This window comes from Mercurialis annua, linkage group LG3 (genome assembly GCF_937616625.2).
Source record: "Mercurialis annua linkage group LG3, ddMerAnnu1.2, whole genome shotgun sequence".
NCBI lineage: Eukaryota > Viridiplantae > Streptophyta > Magnoliopsida > Malpighiales > Euphorbiaceae > Mercurialis > Mercurialis annua.
The window spans coordinates 64,346,280-64,365,899 of record NC_065572.1 but is presented as its reverse complement, the minus strand read 5'-3'; the positions used below and the strand labels follow the sequence as shown (position 1 = coordinate 64,365,899).

Here is a 19,620-nt window from a genome sequence, read left to right as displayed (position 1 = left end):
TAGTTTCAAATTATAAAAAAGTTTTTAATTAAATTAGTTTCGCTTTACTTGTTTCACACATGACTCGTCAAACTATTATAATTATATTTATTATGGATTAGATAATTATATTTATGTTTAATTATTCACTATTCTATAATTTAAAATTGTATTTAAGTATAAAATATCAAATGATAGTTAAAATAGAAGTTAAAATAAAACAATTTTTTTAATTTAATATTTTAGATTATTATTTCAATAATTTAATTTTATTAATTGACATTTAGATTTTGTAACTATAGAAATTTAAATAAAAAATATCAAATAGTAATTAAAATAATAATCTATTAAAAATACTTTTACCTTATTCAGAATTTTATATGATTAAAAGATAATTAAAATAGGAATTATTAAATATTTAAAGGCTTAATAGCAAATTAAATTACAAACTTTATCTTAATTTACAATTACAGCACAAACTTTAAAACTTGACCATGTCAGTTATTTTGGCAGATTGGTACACTGAGTTATAAATACACTAACGAGAAATTTATAATATATATCCACGTGTTATTGCATGATTGGTTGATGTACTAATTTGTCAAAATAAAAGTTGGTTACTGACATTTTTTAATTTTTAAAATTTGTATCGTGATTTAATTTGCAATTAATTCATATTTAAAATAGTTTATTTTATTTATTATTTTAAACAATTATCTTAAATAGTTTATTTTAGTTGGTATTCTAAATTTAATAATTTTTAATTAATAATTTTTAATTTATAAAAAAAAAAGAACCATTAATATAAATATGCATATTGTGGCTGAAATAAAGCACGGAAAAAAGAGATTGATTGGAGGAATGGGCAGAAGAAGGATTGGAGGCATGTGACAGTAAACAACATTGAAAGCGGAGAAGAAGGCCTTCTTTGTTGTTCTAAATCAGACTACGCTTCCTCACGTGACCATTTACTTGCCAGCAGCTGCTCACGTGCGCCCATCCCCTGCCGTTCATCTGCCACCATCTCGCGTGCGGTGGGGACCCCTTCCTCTAACTCACCTCCGTTATTACCAACGTTAACGGCCGTTAAATGCTACAGTTTTTCTTAATTGCTTTGTCTTTGTGTTTTAGATTAGATTTGATTGTCAGTAACAACTTACATGAACATCATTATTCATTAATTAAATTATATTAATTGACTTTTTTTACTTTTCTTTCGTATTCATGGAAACAATTAGTCCATCTATACACAAAATTATTTAAAATGTGCAATATGTTTCATTTTTTTTTTCTATTTTTTTTGTATAAATCAAATCCTTATCTTTTAATTACTACTTGGATGTAAGGGTGTCATCAAACAAAGTTAATTAGTTAACCAACAATCAAAAAAAAAAGAGACCGTATATTTTCGAAAAAATTAACATTGTTTTGCCAAAAATAATATTATTTTAATATGTGTTTTAGTGTTTTCTTTATAATGGAAAAGACAATAGTTACATAAAGTAAGAGAAAAGAAAAGGAGCAGCTAACTATTCAATTTTTAATTTAACTATTACTTTTTGTCTTAATGTTTTTTAAAAAGATTAATCATGTTGATAAAATGGTAAATGGAACAAACCGATTTGGTTCAGTTTTTAATTTTTAAAATAATTGGTCGAGTTTGACATTTTAAATTTCGAACTAAAAAAATATATAACGAATTTAGAATATGAATTTATATATTTCAAGCAATTCATTTTTTCAGACCTAATAAAAATATTATATTAAAAATTAAAAATTACAACTAAATATAGTTCATAATAACTAAAAATCTATCCATATATTTGTACCGTTTTCAGCCAAACTGATAAATCAGAATTATTTGGTTTTAGTATTATAGTGAAATAAGTGAAGAAAATACTTTAATTATTAACTATATAAATAATTAGTGAATAATAAATTTTATTAATGATTAGATAATAAAATTATTTTATCAAATACAGATTGAGGTTGATTTTCTAAATTTTTATTTATTATTTAAATAATTAATTTATTAAACATTAGATATAAAGAGTCAATCGTACATACACAAAAGTCTATTTAACTATATACAATATTCTCTAAACGTCTTTTTTTATTTCTATTGCTTTTGTCTAAATCATCTCTTCTTTCCTATATTTTTTATTGTTACTTTCGTGTAGGGTGTACGTTGAACTAAATTGATTACAATATCGAACCACACATAAAAGGTCGTTTTAATTTATATATTATAAATTTAAAAAGGATTAAATTTCATATAAAATCATCTTTATACTTTTTTTCAGTTTAATAATCTCCTTTAAAAGTTCTCATATAAATCATTATCTTTTATTTTTGTTGCAAATCTATATATCATCAATGTGAAAATAATCCGGTGTATTTTTACTGACTCGACAACTGTAATCGAAAAAAAAAAGGAAAAGAAGGGTGTTTTTTTAATCTAATTAGAACATTGGTCAACTAGGGTATTTATTTGAGAGGGGGAAGACACCAAATTTTCACATTAGTGATAGATTTGCAACAAAATAAAAAGTGGTGATCCATATGAAAACTTTTAAAGGACGTGATTACAATGTAAAAAATGTGTAAAGATTGTGATTTTATATGAAATTGGCTCTTTAAAAATGTAGTGCATTAATGTTTTAGATTTTTTTTAAAACAATTATAGCAATATATCATCTTTCAAATAAAAGTATTATTATTTATTTGGTTAAATGATAAAATATACACTACATTACAAATTGACTTAAATTTAATTTTTGAATTTAAAATCTTTTAATTTCTAAGTTAAGTATTTTTTTCAGGTTGAACTTGTAATAAGCGAGTCGATTTTATATATATATTTTGCATGTTCCATTTAAAAAGTAGATATCATATTTTTAGTGTTATTATATTAAAAAAAGTTCTATCTTTTTTTTTTTAAAAAAAAATTGATGACTATAATTGTATACATAATTTATGAGACCATAAGACAAAAAAAAACAATGTTAACAATTATCTTCTTTGTACCGTTTGATGTTTATTTGGTGACTCTTTGAATAAGTTTGATGTTTGAGTTTGGAATACTCCATATATTAAAGAAATACTCCATATATTAAAGCTTATTTGGTGACTCTTTGAATAAGTTTGATGTTTGAGTTTGGAATACACAAATATTGTATGGAGCTTGGAAAACAATAGATTTATGTTAGCTTGAAAAACACTAGATATAGGAGCTGTTCAAATATGGGTTGCGAGCTACGTACCTGAATTGGTTTCTAATGCCCCATAGCGAGTGATCTCATAGCGATTGTGAGCATTCAAAGAGTTACTATTTCATAATTCAAATTGAAAAAATAGTTATTTTGAATACCCGGATTAAGTATTCTATTCCGAACCTATTTTATAAAATAAACATAGTTTAAAAATTTAAGATGTCATTGCAGATGCCCTTCCAAAATAATAGATATCCTTCTCGAGGACTATGCTAGTGCTGGTTTAACTTTCAGTGTTTGAACATCTGGTGTTTTAAGCTTGTTAGCCTTCATTGTAATAAAAAAGAGTAGGTTACATTGAATTATAAACTCTTAAAATGAAATAATATTTTGAATACAATGACGATGTAAAATTCTATAACCAACCTAAATTCTTAGAATTTTATTATCCCATTAAATATTAAACTCTTAGGATTTTATAACCTACCTAAAATAAAATCGAACCTCTAATTAGATGTGAACCCAAAAAATACTATATATTGTAAATTTTGTTGTGATCAAAGGGTGGACACAGCCTTAAATTTGAGCTAAACCACCATAAATTCTTATCGTTTTCTTTTAAAACCTTAATTTTAATTAGTTTTCATTATATGTACTTTTGCAATTTTTAAATCGCAATCAGTTCACCTGTTAAGTTGTTAAAGAGAGAGCACTTTTCTTGGGTGATAAGGGGTAATAATGAAAGAATAAAAAGAGGATGGGCGATTAAGATAAATTAAGTAAATAGCCCGTTACGTGAGAGCACGTGGTGCGTTAGGCGGTGCGATATTTGCTCTTTATCTTTCTCGTGACGGTGTCACGTGGCTGAAAGAAAAAAAGCGGGGCCCATGAATTGCTTAAATAACACAAGCTTTATTCAGTTGATTTAAAAATTAAAATAATTAAAAAAAAGGGGGGAAAAAGCAAAAACCGGTTAAGTGGGGGCATGTGCTGTCCCTTCCCAAGTGACCTGTCGTTTATGGGTCACTCTGATTTCTCATATTATGTGATTTTGAAAGCGAAATCCACACCGCTCCGCCTTTGATGACGTGGCCTGTGCTGTTCTTCTTCTTCTCTCTCACGTGCATTTCCTTTCGGCTTTGGTTGCTTTTGGCTACTATGTTGATACGTGGCCCCAGTGATGGTAGGACGAGTGTCCCTGTCCACTGTGTCATCTAAGATTCTTCATTGCACTCTCAGTTTTGTTTTTTCAATATTCGTTTTCTTTTTTTTAATAAATGGGATGGACCAGCAATCCGTATAACAGGCATAAAAAAAACAGGCAAATAAAGCTTTAGAATCAGTAAAATGGGTGAAAAATGTAATCACTCATTACATATCAGTTCTCCAAAAGTTGAATTTTTTGATTAATATTTAATAATACAAAATACCAAAAATTGAAAAAAAAAGACATCTATTAACTTTGCTGCTATGTTTTCTTTATATATATAATTAAAATAATACGATAGGTAAATCTAATTATGCAATGAAAGATTACTGTATGAGATTTAAAATCGAAAATCGATCTATTTCACCATTGCAATCTAGTAAAAATCTCATAAATATATGAGATAGAAAGCTTTTTCAGCACCTTCTATTTATCATTAGAATCTACTTTTTTTTCAACACATTCCATTTAGCATTGGAATCTGTTTGATTCAATTCAAGTACAATCATAGAAATAAAAATTAAAATGAAAGTATTAATAATAGATTAATACATTATTTGATTAAATGGGGACAGTAGTAATATTCAAGTTTTCATTCAGTAATTGATAGTTGATACCAGTATTCAGGTGCCTTTTTGTTCAAGCAAATAAAAGAACCACATTTTGTAACGGTCCATTATTAATTTATTATCAAACATTGCTGCTATGCCTATGCTACGGATGCCTACCGAATTATTATTTTTTTTACAAGGGTTAATTACTAAAAAATAGACGAGCTTAGCAAAATGTACAATTTCCTGATATATGTTTAATTTTTGCAATTTTATGTATAACCTTTCAACTTTTTACAATTTCATGCAATTCAGTAATCTAGTTGAGCTAATTGCTATGTAATGTGTATAGACGGTTTCTTTTGATCAACCACATCAACTTCAAAAGACCAGGTTGCATAAAATGCAAAATATTAAACGATCATACAAGAAATTGCAAAAAAATGAAATGTCGCACATGACATTGAAAAATTATAAATATATGATTAAAAGGCAAATTTTGCAAAATGTCGAGCCTCTTTACGTAATTAACATTATTCACAAAATGCTAAGTTTTCCTTGACCAAGTTTAATATGAATGACTAACAACACAGAAGCAGGCAACTACAAACTTCGACATATACCAAAACAATTATCACAACCAGATTTGCACATTACTTTTTCCATAATTCCACAAACTCCTCAAAAGTTAAGAAATTATGCACTTTAGTTCACATTGTCCTTCAGCTTCAGCAATTTAAACAAGGACAAACACAGGTAAATCGAATATATAAGACTCCCACACATCTTAATAATTGAAAATCTCAATCTTACCAAAATCAAAATCTTTCCATAAGCATTCTAATAATAACTCTTAAAAATTGCAGTTGCAAATAGTATCTAATCATATTGTTGAAGACGCATGCAACAAAGTAGTGAACGACAAGAATATGGAAACTTCAATATCAAAAAAGCCAAATGTAGATCACGTTATTATTGCAAACATCAACGAATCCAAAATTTAACACGGGAATTAATTTTGTATGATTTTTCATGCAAAATAAGCAATGTGTTTGAAAATAAACTAAAGGCGGTTAGCCTCTCTTCTGGACTCTTATGGCAGGTACATCACATCTACGCATGGCTTGTACGTGTCGAAAATAAGAAAAAAGATAATCAAACCAACCTTGTCATAACACTCCCTTCCATTGCAGATATGCAATCTGCTATTTATTTGCATCTGCCTTTACTGATCTATGCAAAACATTTCACAATTTCCATTCTTCTATTGCCTTCATGGAATTCTCTTTGCTTTCCCCTCGATCCCCACCAAATCAGGTTTCGGAAGTTAAGAAGGAAAAACGAGAAGCAAAGGAAGAACATCCTCGAGCATTCAGTGAGAAACACCGAGACCTGATTTCAACCTTTCCTCAAAACAATGAATGGAAATTTACCTTACCTCTCTACAAGTACCAAGGTTTCTGGAACTGCCCAAACTACATTCAAGGACTCTTGCTAGCTCAAGAGAACTTCAAACCTCAATCTACCGATGTAATAATCTCAACTCATCCTAAAGCTGGAACAACTTGGCTTAAGGCTCTAGCCTTTGCCATTGTTGAACGAAACCGTCACAAAGATTCAAGTAGCTTGTTACTCACTGAACTGTCTCATGATGTTCTTTCATTCTTTGAGATAGATGCTGCTCAAAACATCAATCGCCGTAATCCAGAAATCCCACTTTTGGCTACACATTTTCCCTATAGTTCCTTACCAAGTTCTGTAATAAAGTCAGGTTGTAAAATTGTTTACATGTGCAGGGATCCTAAAGATGTGTTTGTGTCTCTTTACTACTTTCAGAAGAAGAAGCATTCCGGAGTGGAATTTATTTCAATTGAAAATGCATTTGAGTTGTTCTGCAGAGGGGTTAGCACTTTTGGACCCTATTTGGATCATGTGTTAGAGTACTGGAAAGCGAGTTTAGAATGGCCTGAAAGGGTACTGTTTCTGAAATATGAAGATATGAAGAGTAAGCCTTTGTGTTACCTAAAAAAGTTGGCCGAGTTCATTGGCTACCCTTTCACACCAGAAGAAGAGAGATCAAATGTGGTGCAAGAAATCATAACTATGTGCAGTTTTGAGAAAATGAAGGACCTGGCAACATTAAAAAACGGAGAGTTTTATTCCAACACCCCATTTTCTGTCCGTAACACTGTATTCTTCAGGAAAGGTCAGATTGGAGATTGGAAGAATCATCTAACAAAAGAAATGGGGGATCAACTGGACAAGATAACTGAGGAAAAATTGAATGGTTCAGGGCTATCATTCCTATCTTATCACTAAGTCATCCTTGTCGCAAGTAGAAAGTCTCTTTTTTTGGGTGGGGTGGCAATCTAGTTTGAGCATTTACCTAGTCAATCAGAATAAGCCATGACGGCATTGAATAAGACTGTCTAAAGAACGAGTGTTCTGAGTTTTTGTTATGTCATAATTATTGTCATTTCTTATGTTATTTTCCTTGCTTGCGTCTGTTATGGTAAGTAACCACCAATAAACAGCCAATGTTTGTGCTTAAAAGAGCAGTTTGCAAGCTAATGCTTTTTTGAGTTCTGTATTAACTGAGGAAAAACTGCTCACAGGATACATTAATTGCATGTAACAAAAAAGTCACAGTTGGACAAGTGATCTGGAGAAGCTAATGTAAACAGAAGGAACTATACTTGCTTCATGCAGTACGATAAACCTTCACATGTATAATAAAATGATAAATAAATGCAAGGAACATCTTACAGATATTCATACAGAAGGCAATATCTATACTACACGTGCCTTAAGATACCGCTAAAGAAGGGGTAAACTGGGTACATGTGCTGTGCAATTGGTTTATACCGGTGGTTCCATAAAGGAAACAGGCATTTACATGCTTGCAACCAATGAAGTAGATAAGAAACCTAAGACCCTATCTAGATTGGCAGCAAAGACATTATGGTATAACTTTTGATGAATTAGCATGAGATACTTTCTTAGTTAGAACTGAATTAACAACTTCCTTCACAAATTCAAAAAAACATTCTCGACAAGAATTTGGCATTAGAGTAGACTTACGGAGTTGCTCGATTTTCTCAGAATGGCTGCATACAGACCTAGGGAAAGAGTGGACAACATGCCTTGAGTGCTCAAAACCACATGCAGCCAAAATGGTATGCGTCGCAAGTCTTGCAACTTCCTTGAACACATCAACTCCTACAAAATAAAAGTCCATCTTAAGTTGAATACTTTTTTATAAACAACCTACCAGCACTTCAAAAACATCTAATAATCATGGAAACAAAAAAATTGAAGAAAAATACAGACAGGAAAACTTATGAATGTAACAGAAATATTTTGCAAACAGATGAAGCTTACCTAACTGTTTCTCTCCTTTTAGAAGCTTTAAGTTGAGCTTGACAAGAGACTGGATCTCACTTTTAGCATTATCATTGTTTCTTAGCTTTTTATCTATGCGGCTATTTTCCAACTTAACATCTCTCTCTGGAAAATGCATCTTACATGAAAAAGATGCACTGTTGTCCGCTTTAGTGTTCTTATGTGACCCAGAACTTGCGGACACCGACTCAACCAAAGGCACCAAACGGCTAGATTCAATTTGCTGATTGGCAACTGTTGACAGAACTCTGCGCAGATTTTGCTGTAGGATTTGTTCTGGATTTTCAGGACAGATATTGGTTTGACTGCTAGTTTGCACCTTCCAAGATGACAGGGATGCAGAAAATCCTGAAGTAGTTGGTAGACTGTCACTAGTTCTTAACTTTTCCATATTCAGATTCAAACAATTGCTTTGCACTTTTAACTTAGTGGATATGTGCTTCTTACTTTGTTTTTCATTAGAACTAAGTATGTATCTCTTCCCACCAGTAAAGCAACTAAAGCCTGAAGTTTCAACTTCTTGGGTTTTTGATAAATGCGAGCTTGAGCTGCCACCAGCAGCATTCCCTATTACAGATTGATTTGTTGATACACAATGAACGCTTTTAATTATTCTAGAAGGCTTGTGTAGTGACTTTGCCTTAGCCATCATTTTCCAGGCTTTTTTGGCGTCATCAGAATGTCTATCTTCTGTACAGTTTCCAGGCAACTCATCAATAATTGTCAATTGCTGATCAGCTGTAAAAGAGGAGATTTGTGATTGGCCTGAACTTTCTTGAGTAGCTGCAAGAGTATTACATTTTGCAAGGCTTCTGCAACTAGACTCCACTGAACTTGAAGAGAACCTCAAAGATCCTCTTCGCAATGCATCCCAATTTTCCCGCAAATCTCGTACATAACCATGCACATCACGGCACCGACTCAGTGTTCTGGCATCAGTCTGAGATGTCTTTTGTCCTCGCCTATTTTTAAAAGTTCCTCGTCTTTCATGAGACATGTCATCTTCAAGACTGGATTGTCTTTCACAGAGAGAAGAAACTAAGGAGGATCTTCTTCTCAGAGTAAATGGGTCATCTGCGTCACGTACAATATTAAAAATGGAAACATGTGATACATTCTCTATTCCGTCATTACAGTTTTCCGACGTGTCATAACTATCAACACCGTGACAAGACGTGGAATCATGTGGTACAACTTCTAGCCTTACCTCGGACTCGACAATTACATTCTCAACGTTATCATCACCATTCTTCTGAATAATGTCGTGTTCGGTTCTAGAAACAGCACAATCATTACAAAACCAATCACCTTCAGGTACAGTGGCTCCAAGACCGACACAATAAGTATGAGCAGCAGAATCACAAAGATCACAGAGTAATAAAAGACATTCATCTGCCGCAGTGCGGCAAACATTACATTGAACTTGTGCATAAGGATCAAAATGCTGGCGTGTGGTATTTCCGAACAGATGATAAACCTAAACAAATAGTAATATTAATTTAAAATGTTATTTACTTTTAATCAAACACATTACGAACATAATTAAGAAATAATCAGTACACAAATTTTATTCAATTTAAAATTGCACTTGATAATTACCTGGTCGCGTTTAGGAACTCTAACGATGCGTTCAGAGGAAAAGACACCGTGTTTCGGCGGTCGGCGAATGGAAGAGAAGCGGCGCTTGCACATAGGGCAAAGAGACTCAATTTTGGCCCACTCCATTATGCAAACAAAGCAGAAGAAGTGATTGCAACTATCAATTTCGCCTCTAATTGCATTGCTATTATCACACAAACAGATGCCGCAGCTGCTTATAACCGAATCTGAGCCGTCCAGTTCTAAATTTGAGGAGATGTTTGAATCGGGGATTAGGGTTTTGAGGCGCTTATTTGGTGGTGGTGGTGAATTGCGCGGCGAGTTCCCTGCCATTGTCCGCTGCCGAATACTGTTATTTCCCGCGACGAGGTTGTGAATCTTTTCGGGAAAAAAAAGGTTGTGAATCTTGGCCATATCTCTATGGCCAGTCTGTTTTATTTCTATAACTGTAACTTTGCGGGCTTTCGTTCTTATCTTATACTATTGGGCTTCTTGGGTTTGACCCACAAAAAACATTGACGAATTTAGAGAAAAGGTTAATTACCAAAACTCCCGTGGGTATGTATACTATAACTCGGAAAATTCTTACCTAGACCTGATGCATGAATTTTCCATACACCTATCCAATGAAGTATTAGAAAATCTAACAAACTTTTCTCTTTCCAAACTCACCCGTTGATTTTTGCAAACACATCATAACACCCCTCATGTTTCATTTTGTTATACAACTAAGCCCCATCAGTCATAATATAATGGTATAAATTATAATCCGTCAATTTTCAGTTATTATCTTAATTAATCCGTCAATTTTCAATTTTATCGTCGGTGCGATTCACAGACTACACCAGCCTGAATTCTTCAGATGTTATTGATTTTGCAGAAAATTCGCTTATCAAACACTTTGAAAAATCAAAACTAACAATAGATATAAAAGAATACATAGAAATGGAATGATGGATTCATCCCAATAAAGGTAAAAATGGCAATTTTCCATAAAAACGGACCACAGATGGTGACGGGGATGGAGATGGCTCCCCATCGCCCCATTGCCAATGCCATCTCATTTTGATATTCCATTTATCCTTCTATTGGAGTCTTCTCCAATATCAACATTTTTTTTTTAAATGGTAAGTCCAAATCATTCCAATTGTCACACATCAATCCTCGTCAACAATTTCATATCTGCATATTCATTTCTTACCTAAAAACACTCATCACTAGTTCTTGTCTGTATGACTGTATCTATATATACACACTGCAAACTCTTTTGCTGCAACTCATTCTCCAAATTAAACCCGTCCCCATGACAACAATTTCATCTAAAACTCACATCTTAGTCTTCCCTTTCCCAGCTCAAGGTCACTTGATCCCTCTTCTTGACCTAACTCACAATCTAGCCAACCATGGCCTCACTATAACCATCTTACTAACTCCCAAAAACGTTTCTTTTGTAAACCCTTTACTCTCCATCCACCCATCAATTAAAACCCTAGTTTTCCCATTTCCTACAAATTCTTCAATCCCAGCTGGAGTTGAGAATTGCAAGGACTTGCCCGGGGAATTTTTTCCTATCATGATCCGCACTCTAGGTGATCTCTACCACCCTTTGCTCTCCTGGTTCAAATCTCACCCCTCGCCGCCGGTAGCCATTTTGTCTGATATGTTTCTTGGATGGACGGAATTTCTAGCCAACGAGCTGAAAATTCCGAGGATTGTGTTTTCTCCTTCTGGCGCTATGGCTCTGTCTGTTATTTATTACCTTTGGCGTGACATGCCTGGTAAAAGAGAGGAAAACGATGTCGTTTTGTTTTCTGGGATGCCTAATTGTCCAAAATACCCATGGTGGCAAATCTCTCCTATTTATAGAAACTATCTTGAAAAATACCCAGATTGTGAATTTATCAAAGATTCATTTCGTGCCAATTTGGTGAGTTGGGGTGTTGTAGTGAACTCGTTCACTGAATTAGAATCGGCTTATTTGGATTACTTGAGAAAGGAAATGGGTCATGATCGTGTGTGGGAGGTAGGACCTTTACAGCCACAAATTCATGATTCTTCATCAAAATTAATTGACAGAGGAGGGGCTAGTTCTGTCCCCGTGAATGATCTGACGGCATGGCTTGACAAGCGCGACGATCATACGGTTGTTTATGTTTGTTTCGGAAGTCAAACTTCGTTGACCGATAATCAGACGGTGGAGATCGCATCAGGTTTGGAGAAAAGCGGGGTAAATTTTATTTGGTGTATCAAGGAGCATATATATGATATGATCCCATCTGGATTTGAAGATCGTGTGGCGGGGAGGGGGCTGATAATAAAAGGGTGGGCCCCACAGATTTTGATTCTGAGTCATAAAGCTGTATGTGCTTTCTTGACTCACTGTGGTTGGAACTCGGTGCTTGAAAGTTTAGTTGCTGGTGTGCCAATGCTTGCGTGGCCAATGGGAGCTGACCAATTTGTGAATGCAAATTTGTTGGTGGATGAGTTGAAGATGGCTGTGAGGGTATGTGAAGGTGCTAAAACTGTGCCTAATGCGGCTGAGTTGGCTCGAGTTTTGAAAGAATTTAAGAGTGAGAACCGAGTTGAGAGAGAGCGATCGAAGAAGATGAGTAAGATGTCACTGGATGCTATTAAAGAAAATGGAAGCTCTGTGAAGGATTTCGAAGAGCTGTTGCAGAATCTTTTTGCTGTGAAGTTATAGGCAAGTAGTCATTTTTCAAACTAACTGCTGTCTTTATGACCTTCGGGGGGAAATGGACATTTTTCTTGTTAGTGACAAAAATGAATATAAATAACAATGAAAAGGATAATAATTTAATAGGGTAAGGTCAGTGATTTGATTAAAGCTGAATTAACTCAATCTTTTTTTTAACTTTATGTCAATGAAATTTAAAAAATAAGCTAAGTTAATGTAGTTAAATTATTAAAAAAAAATATCGAATCAATCAAATTAGCGGGTTAATTACATTGATAAATCTATAAAAATATTCAAATTAGTTTTATCTCAATTATATGTTAAATACTATTTTTTGAGATTTTTTTTGTTAATTTAATTAATAACTTGTTTTAAGGTTTTAACCATATGATCAAATTAAAATCTGTATCAAGCAAAATGAGTTAACCTAACTAATTTAATTCTTCAATATTTATAATTAAACTTAAAATATAAATTGATTCAATTGGTTAATTTGGTAATACCGATCGTTTTTTCAGCCTAGGATTCATTTAGCAATGCATTGTAATTGAAATATTACAAAATGAACTTGTTTTTTTTATGAATGAAATTATATTAAAAAAGCCACAAGATGTGGCAAACACCTAACTCGAGAGATTACGCACAATTAACGGCAAAATGCACATTAAAGGCTACGTCTCTGAATTAGGAGGAACCAAAGAATTGTTCAAAACAATACAAAATGAACTTGTTGAATTGTAATTTAGCAATACATGAGAGTTTCATTTTTGTTTTAAAAGGATGTGATTATAAAGCGAGGTAATGTCATATCGAATGAAGTCATAAAATAAAAACAGGACAAATGAATAATTAATTAAACATTATTGAGATCTTTATAAGATTTAATTTTAACAGTAAACAACTGTGGGGGCATAGTCCTGTGGTTCTCCATTTTTCATTGTCATATCATACTCTCTCTTTTTTTTATAATTATTGTCATACTCTTAATTAACACCATCACTAATATCTTCATGATCATGTTTGAGCTTATTTAACCTCTCAACTAACGAATCCAAATGCACATCTGAACTGCCTCCTTTCTTAATTGCACTCATTGCAGCTTCTTGCAATTTCTTGACTCTCACTCTCTCCGGCACATTAGCCTCTACAGATTTGGCCAGTATTTTTGCCAACTCATTCGACTCGGGTATTTTTCGAGTCGATTCGCCAACTCGAATCCCCACCTTCAGTTCATCAACTAATAACTGAGCATTAGTAAACTGGTCAGCACCCATTGGCCACGTCAGCATCGGAACTCCAGCTGATATTGCTTCAAGCACTGAATTCCACCCACAGTGTGTCAGAAACGCGCCAACTGATTGGTGTCTTAATATAGCCACCTGCGGGGCCCATCCCCTTATGATTGAACCTCTACCAGCCACACGATCTTCAAATCCTTCAGGCAGAACACCGTGATCACCTTGTTGCCGTACACAGAGTATAAAATTAACTCCGCTTTTCTCTAGTCCAGCTGCCAACTCATCCATTTGCCCACACGTCAGCATGACCTCGCTACCAAAGGCAACATAGACCACGGAGTGGTCTTCACAAGAGTCAAGCCAAGTCAGCACTTCATGACATGGCGCCGAACTTGTCCCTCCGCAATTAACAGAATCATCATCGGACGGCGGTATGCCTGGACCAATAGCCCACACGTGATCATTTCCAAACTCATTCTTCACGTGGTCAATATAAACTCGTTCTAACTCAGTAAACGAGTTGAACACAATTCCCCAACTAGCCATATTAGCCAAGAATCCATCTCTCAGAAACTCCCATTCGGAAGAATCTCTCGGGATTCTATAAAGAGGAGTAATTTGCCACCATGGATAAGATGGGGAGCTCGGAATATTCCTAAACGACACAACAAAATCTTCTCCAGCGCTGTCGTTTTGCGGCAGCTCATCCCATACATGAGAGAAAACAGAGTAAGGAAAAGCCCCCGACGGAGAGAAAACGAGACGTGGCAACCGGAGCTGAGAAGCGAGATGGTAAGTCCAGCCGAGAAAGAAGTCGGATAAAATAGCGAGAGGAGGAGAAGCGTGAGAGTTGAACCAGTCAAGGAGGATAGGATAGTGAGTTTCATGCATGCAGCGCATGTTAGCGATGAATGAGTTTACGGAGAAAGTGTTATTTTCCGGTAAAGGGAGGACCAAATGGCGGAGCTGAGCTGATGAGTAAGAAGAAAGGAGCGGGTCGAGTAAATGGAGGTTATTGGGGGTGATGGCGACGGTGATTACTAAACCGCGGTTGAGAAGGTTTGTGGTTAGGTTTAAGAGAGGAATAATGTGACCGGAGCTGAGGAAAGGGATGACCAAAATGTGTGCCATGATGGAATTAGCAAGGCGAATGAATGATTTGGTTAAGAAAATGTTCCGACAGAATGTGACTTAAATATTAAAGCAGAAAGCAAGAAGGTAAGCGGTACTTAATCTATAGTCTTCAATAATCAAGTTTTTTAATCTTTAGTCTTCAGTAATTAAGTTTTTTAAACTATAGTCTTCAGTAATTAGGTATTTTAATCTATAGTCTTCAGTAATAAGGTTTTCTAATCTACATTGTCTTCAATAATCAGTTTTTCTAATCTATAGTCTTCAATAATAATGTTTCTTAAACTCCTTGCGTCTACTTAATCTATAGTCATCAATAATAAAAATCATGTTTGAAATCCAATTTTAATTAATGGCTTAGTTTCTTAAAAAAAAACCCACCTTGCATATTTTTTTCGTTTATACCATGACTTTATAAAAACACCATTTGTACCCAATTTTGAGTTTTTATATTTCATCTCTACCCAAAAGCATTAAATTGTACTTTTTTCATTTGAAAAAGAGTTTAAAACAATCCTTCATTTTCAACTTATATACTAATTAGATATTAATGTTATTAATAGTACAAAAATACTATCATCTTCAAAAAAATTAAAATTAATAATAATTTTTTTTTTTTTTTTAAATATTTCCGTTTTTTTTAATTTTTTAATTTTTTTTAAATATTTCCGACAAAAAAATTAAAAATAACAATAATTTTTTTTTTATTTTATAAAATTAAAAAAATTAATTAATTATTTGGATGTATTTGATTATTTTTAAGTTTAAAAATTTATTTATATTTTAAAAATAAAAAAAAGTATGTTTTAAACTCTTTTACAAATGAAAAGAGTATAATTCAATGCTTTTGGGTTGGGATGAAACATAAAAATCCGAAATTGGTTAAAAATGGCGTTTTTACAAGGTCAGGGTATAAACGAAGAAAAAATGCAAAGTGGGATTTTTTAAGGAATTAAGCCTTTAATTAAATATATTAGTTGAGAATTTAATTTTAATAATAACTTTTAATTATAAATATGATTCATAAACTATCCATGAACTAAACCCATTAAATAATAGTAAATATGTGCAGCTATGTAGCACGGAAACAACACGAAACATACACGGAAAACGAAAAAAATTAAAATGAAGGATATAAAACGTGGGGGAAACGTGTAAATAATAAAAAGTATAGGAATATATTTATAATATTAGAAATTATAAATATTATATATATTAAATTTTATTTATATATTTATGTCAATTAATAAAATAAATCAAACATAATTAAATCCAATAAAAATAAGAATGTAAATTTTATTGTAGATATAATAAAAATTATGGGTAATTGATTCAAGAAAATTATTAATTGAGATTTTTTAAGATTTTTTATTATTATATATTTTTATTTATTTATGGAAACGGCATGAAACGTTTCCTTGTGAGTTTCCAAGAGGTTTTGAGAGTTTTCGGTTTTTGAAACGTTTTTAAAACAGGACACACAACTTTATCAAAATTTCTATGCTTCTTAGATATGCAGTGAGAAAAAATATGCTAGATTGCTAATATTTAATCCACACTTTTTGTTTATCGGGTCTAGATAATAGTTTTTCTTTAATAGTATATAAGTAAATAATATTTTCATATCCTTTTTAATTAATAATTTCATTATCATATTTTATTGTAAAAATATGTCTCCTTATCCCATATTACAAATTATAATAAATATTGAGAATAAATTATAAATAATTTGTGACGTCTATTTATCCTTTTATCTTTAAAATTAAATTCATAATGACAAAGAAAAATATTGTTTATTCTTGAGAATATATCTTCTAATTGAAATTGTCAAAAGTGGAATAATGAGATTATTCCTAATTTGTTTTTTTTTTAATAATTAAAGTTAAACTTTTCATTCAGATCAAATTTATTATTTCCTTAATTATTTAAATAATACTTTGCTCATAATAATTAATAGGGTAGCGATTTTGACACTCCCGGTTAATATTTGCAATCCAATTCTTTTGATATTGACTATAATATCCCTCAAATTATATCTCTTTTATTTTCCTTTTTAATTACCCTGTGTCCCTTCCATTTGCACTCATTTGGAGTACATTTGCAGAATATATATGTACCTCTAGTACTAAAATTATTTTTGATTTTAGAACCTTTATCTTTAATTTTTAAATAAAACTCTTACACGAGCATTTAAAAAAATCAACTTTTCACTGGAAAGATACCAATTAAGTTGAGCATATATAAAATAAATCTCTATAATTTTTATCTATATTCTTTTAAATTCTTAAATTTCATTTTTTATCAATTAATTTTTATCTAAAAATGTATAAAATCACCGGCTAAAATAATTTAAAAGGTTTAAGATTTTAAGTAAAGTATCTATTTAATAAGATAAAAATATAATGAATTCATTCGAAAGCCTTAATTTTAAATAAAATATAGTACAAAGTTTATTCAGATTAATGGTGCATGTATTATTTTAGTATGGAATAACTTATTTTTACGGAAATAAAACTATACTATTTTACTTATATAAAATTAAAAGTGGAAGATCTTTATTTAAAATAGAATGATAACATTGTAATGAAGTATATATCTTGTACATACTTATTTAATTGAAGTCGTTGATTTTTAAACAGTTCTATATTTTTTTTAATGGATACTCAGTTTCACTTTCAATAGTAATGATAAAAGAAACTAATTATTTTAATTTAATTATAATTATAGTACTAAAACGTGATAGTTAAAATGAAAATGAGAGTTTAAGTAAGGAAGTAGAAGGGAGGGACAAAAAAATGAGGGTGGAAAATATTTACTGGCCGGATACAATAACTAAGAAAAGAGGGAGTGGAGCTTTAACAAAAGAAAAAAGTCGGGAGATTGAAGGGTATTATGGTCAACTTAACAAATCTTGGAGTACAGAAATCAAATTGTGGAGCGTGAAAATCACTGCCCTAATTAATACTCTACCCATTCCAATAAAATTGTCCACTTTACCTTTATCACACAGTTTTAGAAACATGATTATTGCTATAGTATTTATAATTTTTTATGATCTTTCTTAGCATATTCTTGTTTAATGTATGATCCACTTTTAATTTATTTGTAGATATCAATAAATATTAGTTCATTAAAGCTTTTAAATAGAGATAGTAAAAAAATATTGGGTTTAAAAATTGGTACTTTTTAAGTGAATAAGAATTTTGGGATAATTTATTTTTTAAACTTGATAATTATAGTTAGACGGGGGAGTACATTTTTATTTTTATTTTTATATTTAAGATTTAGGAGTTTAAATTTAATATATATTTTAAAGAAATTACGATCTAAAAGTGTTAATTATCCGAGAAGTAGTGATTAATTTTACTTTATTTTCTTATATACTTTTAAAAAATAGACTTTTTATTTTTTAGTCATTAAATGTTTTAAATAATAACATCTTCTATATACTTTGTCACGGTCCAGAATTTCCTCATTCATTGATGAGCAGGGCAGAGTTAGGGGGTGGCGAGCCTATGCGGCCGCCCCCGATCTAAAAAGTCGCAAAGACCAATTACCGTGCAAGCTTCGCCTCTCCTTTTCTCCATTTTACTTTCTCTTTTTTCCAGCTGGTTAAGGTTAGTCACATGACATGTATAGTATTTATTTTGATAAGGACTTTGTGAGATGTTTCAGCGTGTAGTACCTTCACTAGTGAAATGAACTTGTCATTGTATTAATACAACCTTTATTTTCTCCAAAATTTTGAATGCTTCACATGTTTGAATCATATCATACTAAGCTCTCGGTGACTCCATTGGTTCATTGTTAGGACATGCTTTGGAGGCTTTAATGCATCGATCCAAGGATTATAGAAAAGAATATAGTGATTCATCCTATCTTCTTTAAGGATAGTTTGAAGAAATTGTTGGAGTCGCGTCACAGACTTTTGAGACAGAAGAATGCAAATTATAGCTTGCATGAGATGTAGACTGCAATAAGAAGAAGTTCACATTTAAGTCTGAATGAAGTATTTTCCGGAGCTTAGTTTGTTGTTTAAGTTTAGGAGGAGTGAATTTGACTTGCACATTAGTTTGTGCAGAGAAATGAGAACTCACTTTTTCCAACATATTTATTCCGTGTTTTATGTGTTTATCTCTGTCTGATGGCCTAATAGTGAAATGGCTTAGCATGTGAGAGATTTAATTTGAATTATTTCTAACGAAAATAAGAAATTAATAGCTTTATGTTAATATTCATTGTAATTGGTTAAGAAATGTTCATATAGATAAATAGTAAACCGATAGTAAACGGATGATAAACTAATAATAAACTAAAAGTAAACAAAGAAATGAATTCGTACATGTTTATAATACCGACAATATATGTTACTGATAAACTTATCTTTTAGTGAACCAATGTAAACCGATAATAAACCAATAGTAAACTAAGCAATAATTTACTTTAATATTTTATAATTCCAAATAAATAAATAATAGAAATAAATTACTTTTTTACATAAATCGGTATTAAACTATTAGTGAACTTATATTTAGTAAACACGATGTTGTTAGAATTAGTTTTTCCACAATAATAATTGAATTTATTTTAGTCTTATTAAAATTGA

At 31.8% G+C, this 19,620-nt stretch overlaps 4 protein-coding genes across 4 annotated transcripts; 2 read left to right on the top strand and 2 right to left on the bottom strand.

The window, feature by feature from the left end:
- Positions 1-6,224: 6,224 nt before the first annotated feature.
- LOC130015285 (flavonol 3-sulfotransferase-like) lies at positions 6,225-7,268 on the top strand. Its single transcript, XM_056105080.1, has one exon. The coding sequence runs from the start codon at positions 6,225-6,227 to the stop codon at positions 7,266-7,268; it is 1,044 nt and encodes a 347-aa protein (XP_055961055.1).
- A 358-nt stretch (positions 7,269-7,626) lies between these two features.
- LOC126674020 (uncharacterized) lies at positions 7,627-10,379 on the bottom strand. Its single transcript, XM_050368371.2, has 3 exons — positions 9,951-10,379; positions 8,331-9,828; positions 7,627-8,168 (listed from the first exon to the last, which is right to left on the bottom strand). The coding sequence occupies exons 1-3, from the start codon at positions 10,362-10,364 to the stop codon at positions 7,909-7,911; spliced, it is 2,172 nt and encodes a 723-aa protein (XP_050224328.2). The 5' UTR covers positions 10,365-10,379; the 3' UTR covers positions 7,627-7,908.
- Positions 10,380-11,098: 719 nt separating this feature from the next.
- LOC126671604 (flavonol 3-O-glucosyltransferase UGT89B1) lies at positions 11,099-12,776 on the top strand. The gene has a single exon (XM_050365385.2). The coding sequence runs from the start codon at positions 11,254-11,256 to the stop codon at positions 12,649-12,651; it is 1,398 nt and encodes a 465-aa protein (XP_050221342.1). The 5' UTR covers positions 11,099-11,253; the 3' UTR covers positions 12,652-12,776.
- Positions 12,777-13,487: 711 nt separating this feature from the next.
- LOC126674812 (UDP-glycosyltransferase 89B2-like) lies at positions 13,488-15,062 on the bottom strand. Its single transcript, XM_050369329.2, has one exon. It carries the CDS (start codon positions 15,012-15,014, stop codon positions 13,629-13,631), a length of 1,386 nt encoding a protein of 461 aa, XP_050225286.1. The 5' UTR covers positions 15,015-15,062; the 3' UTR covers positions 13,488-13,628.
- Positions 15,063-19,620: the final 4,558 nt, after the last annotated feature.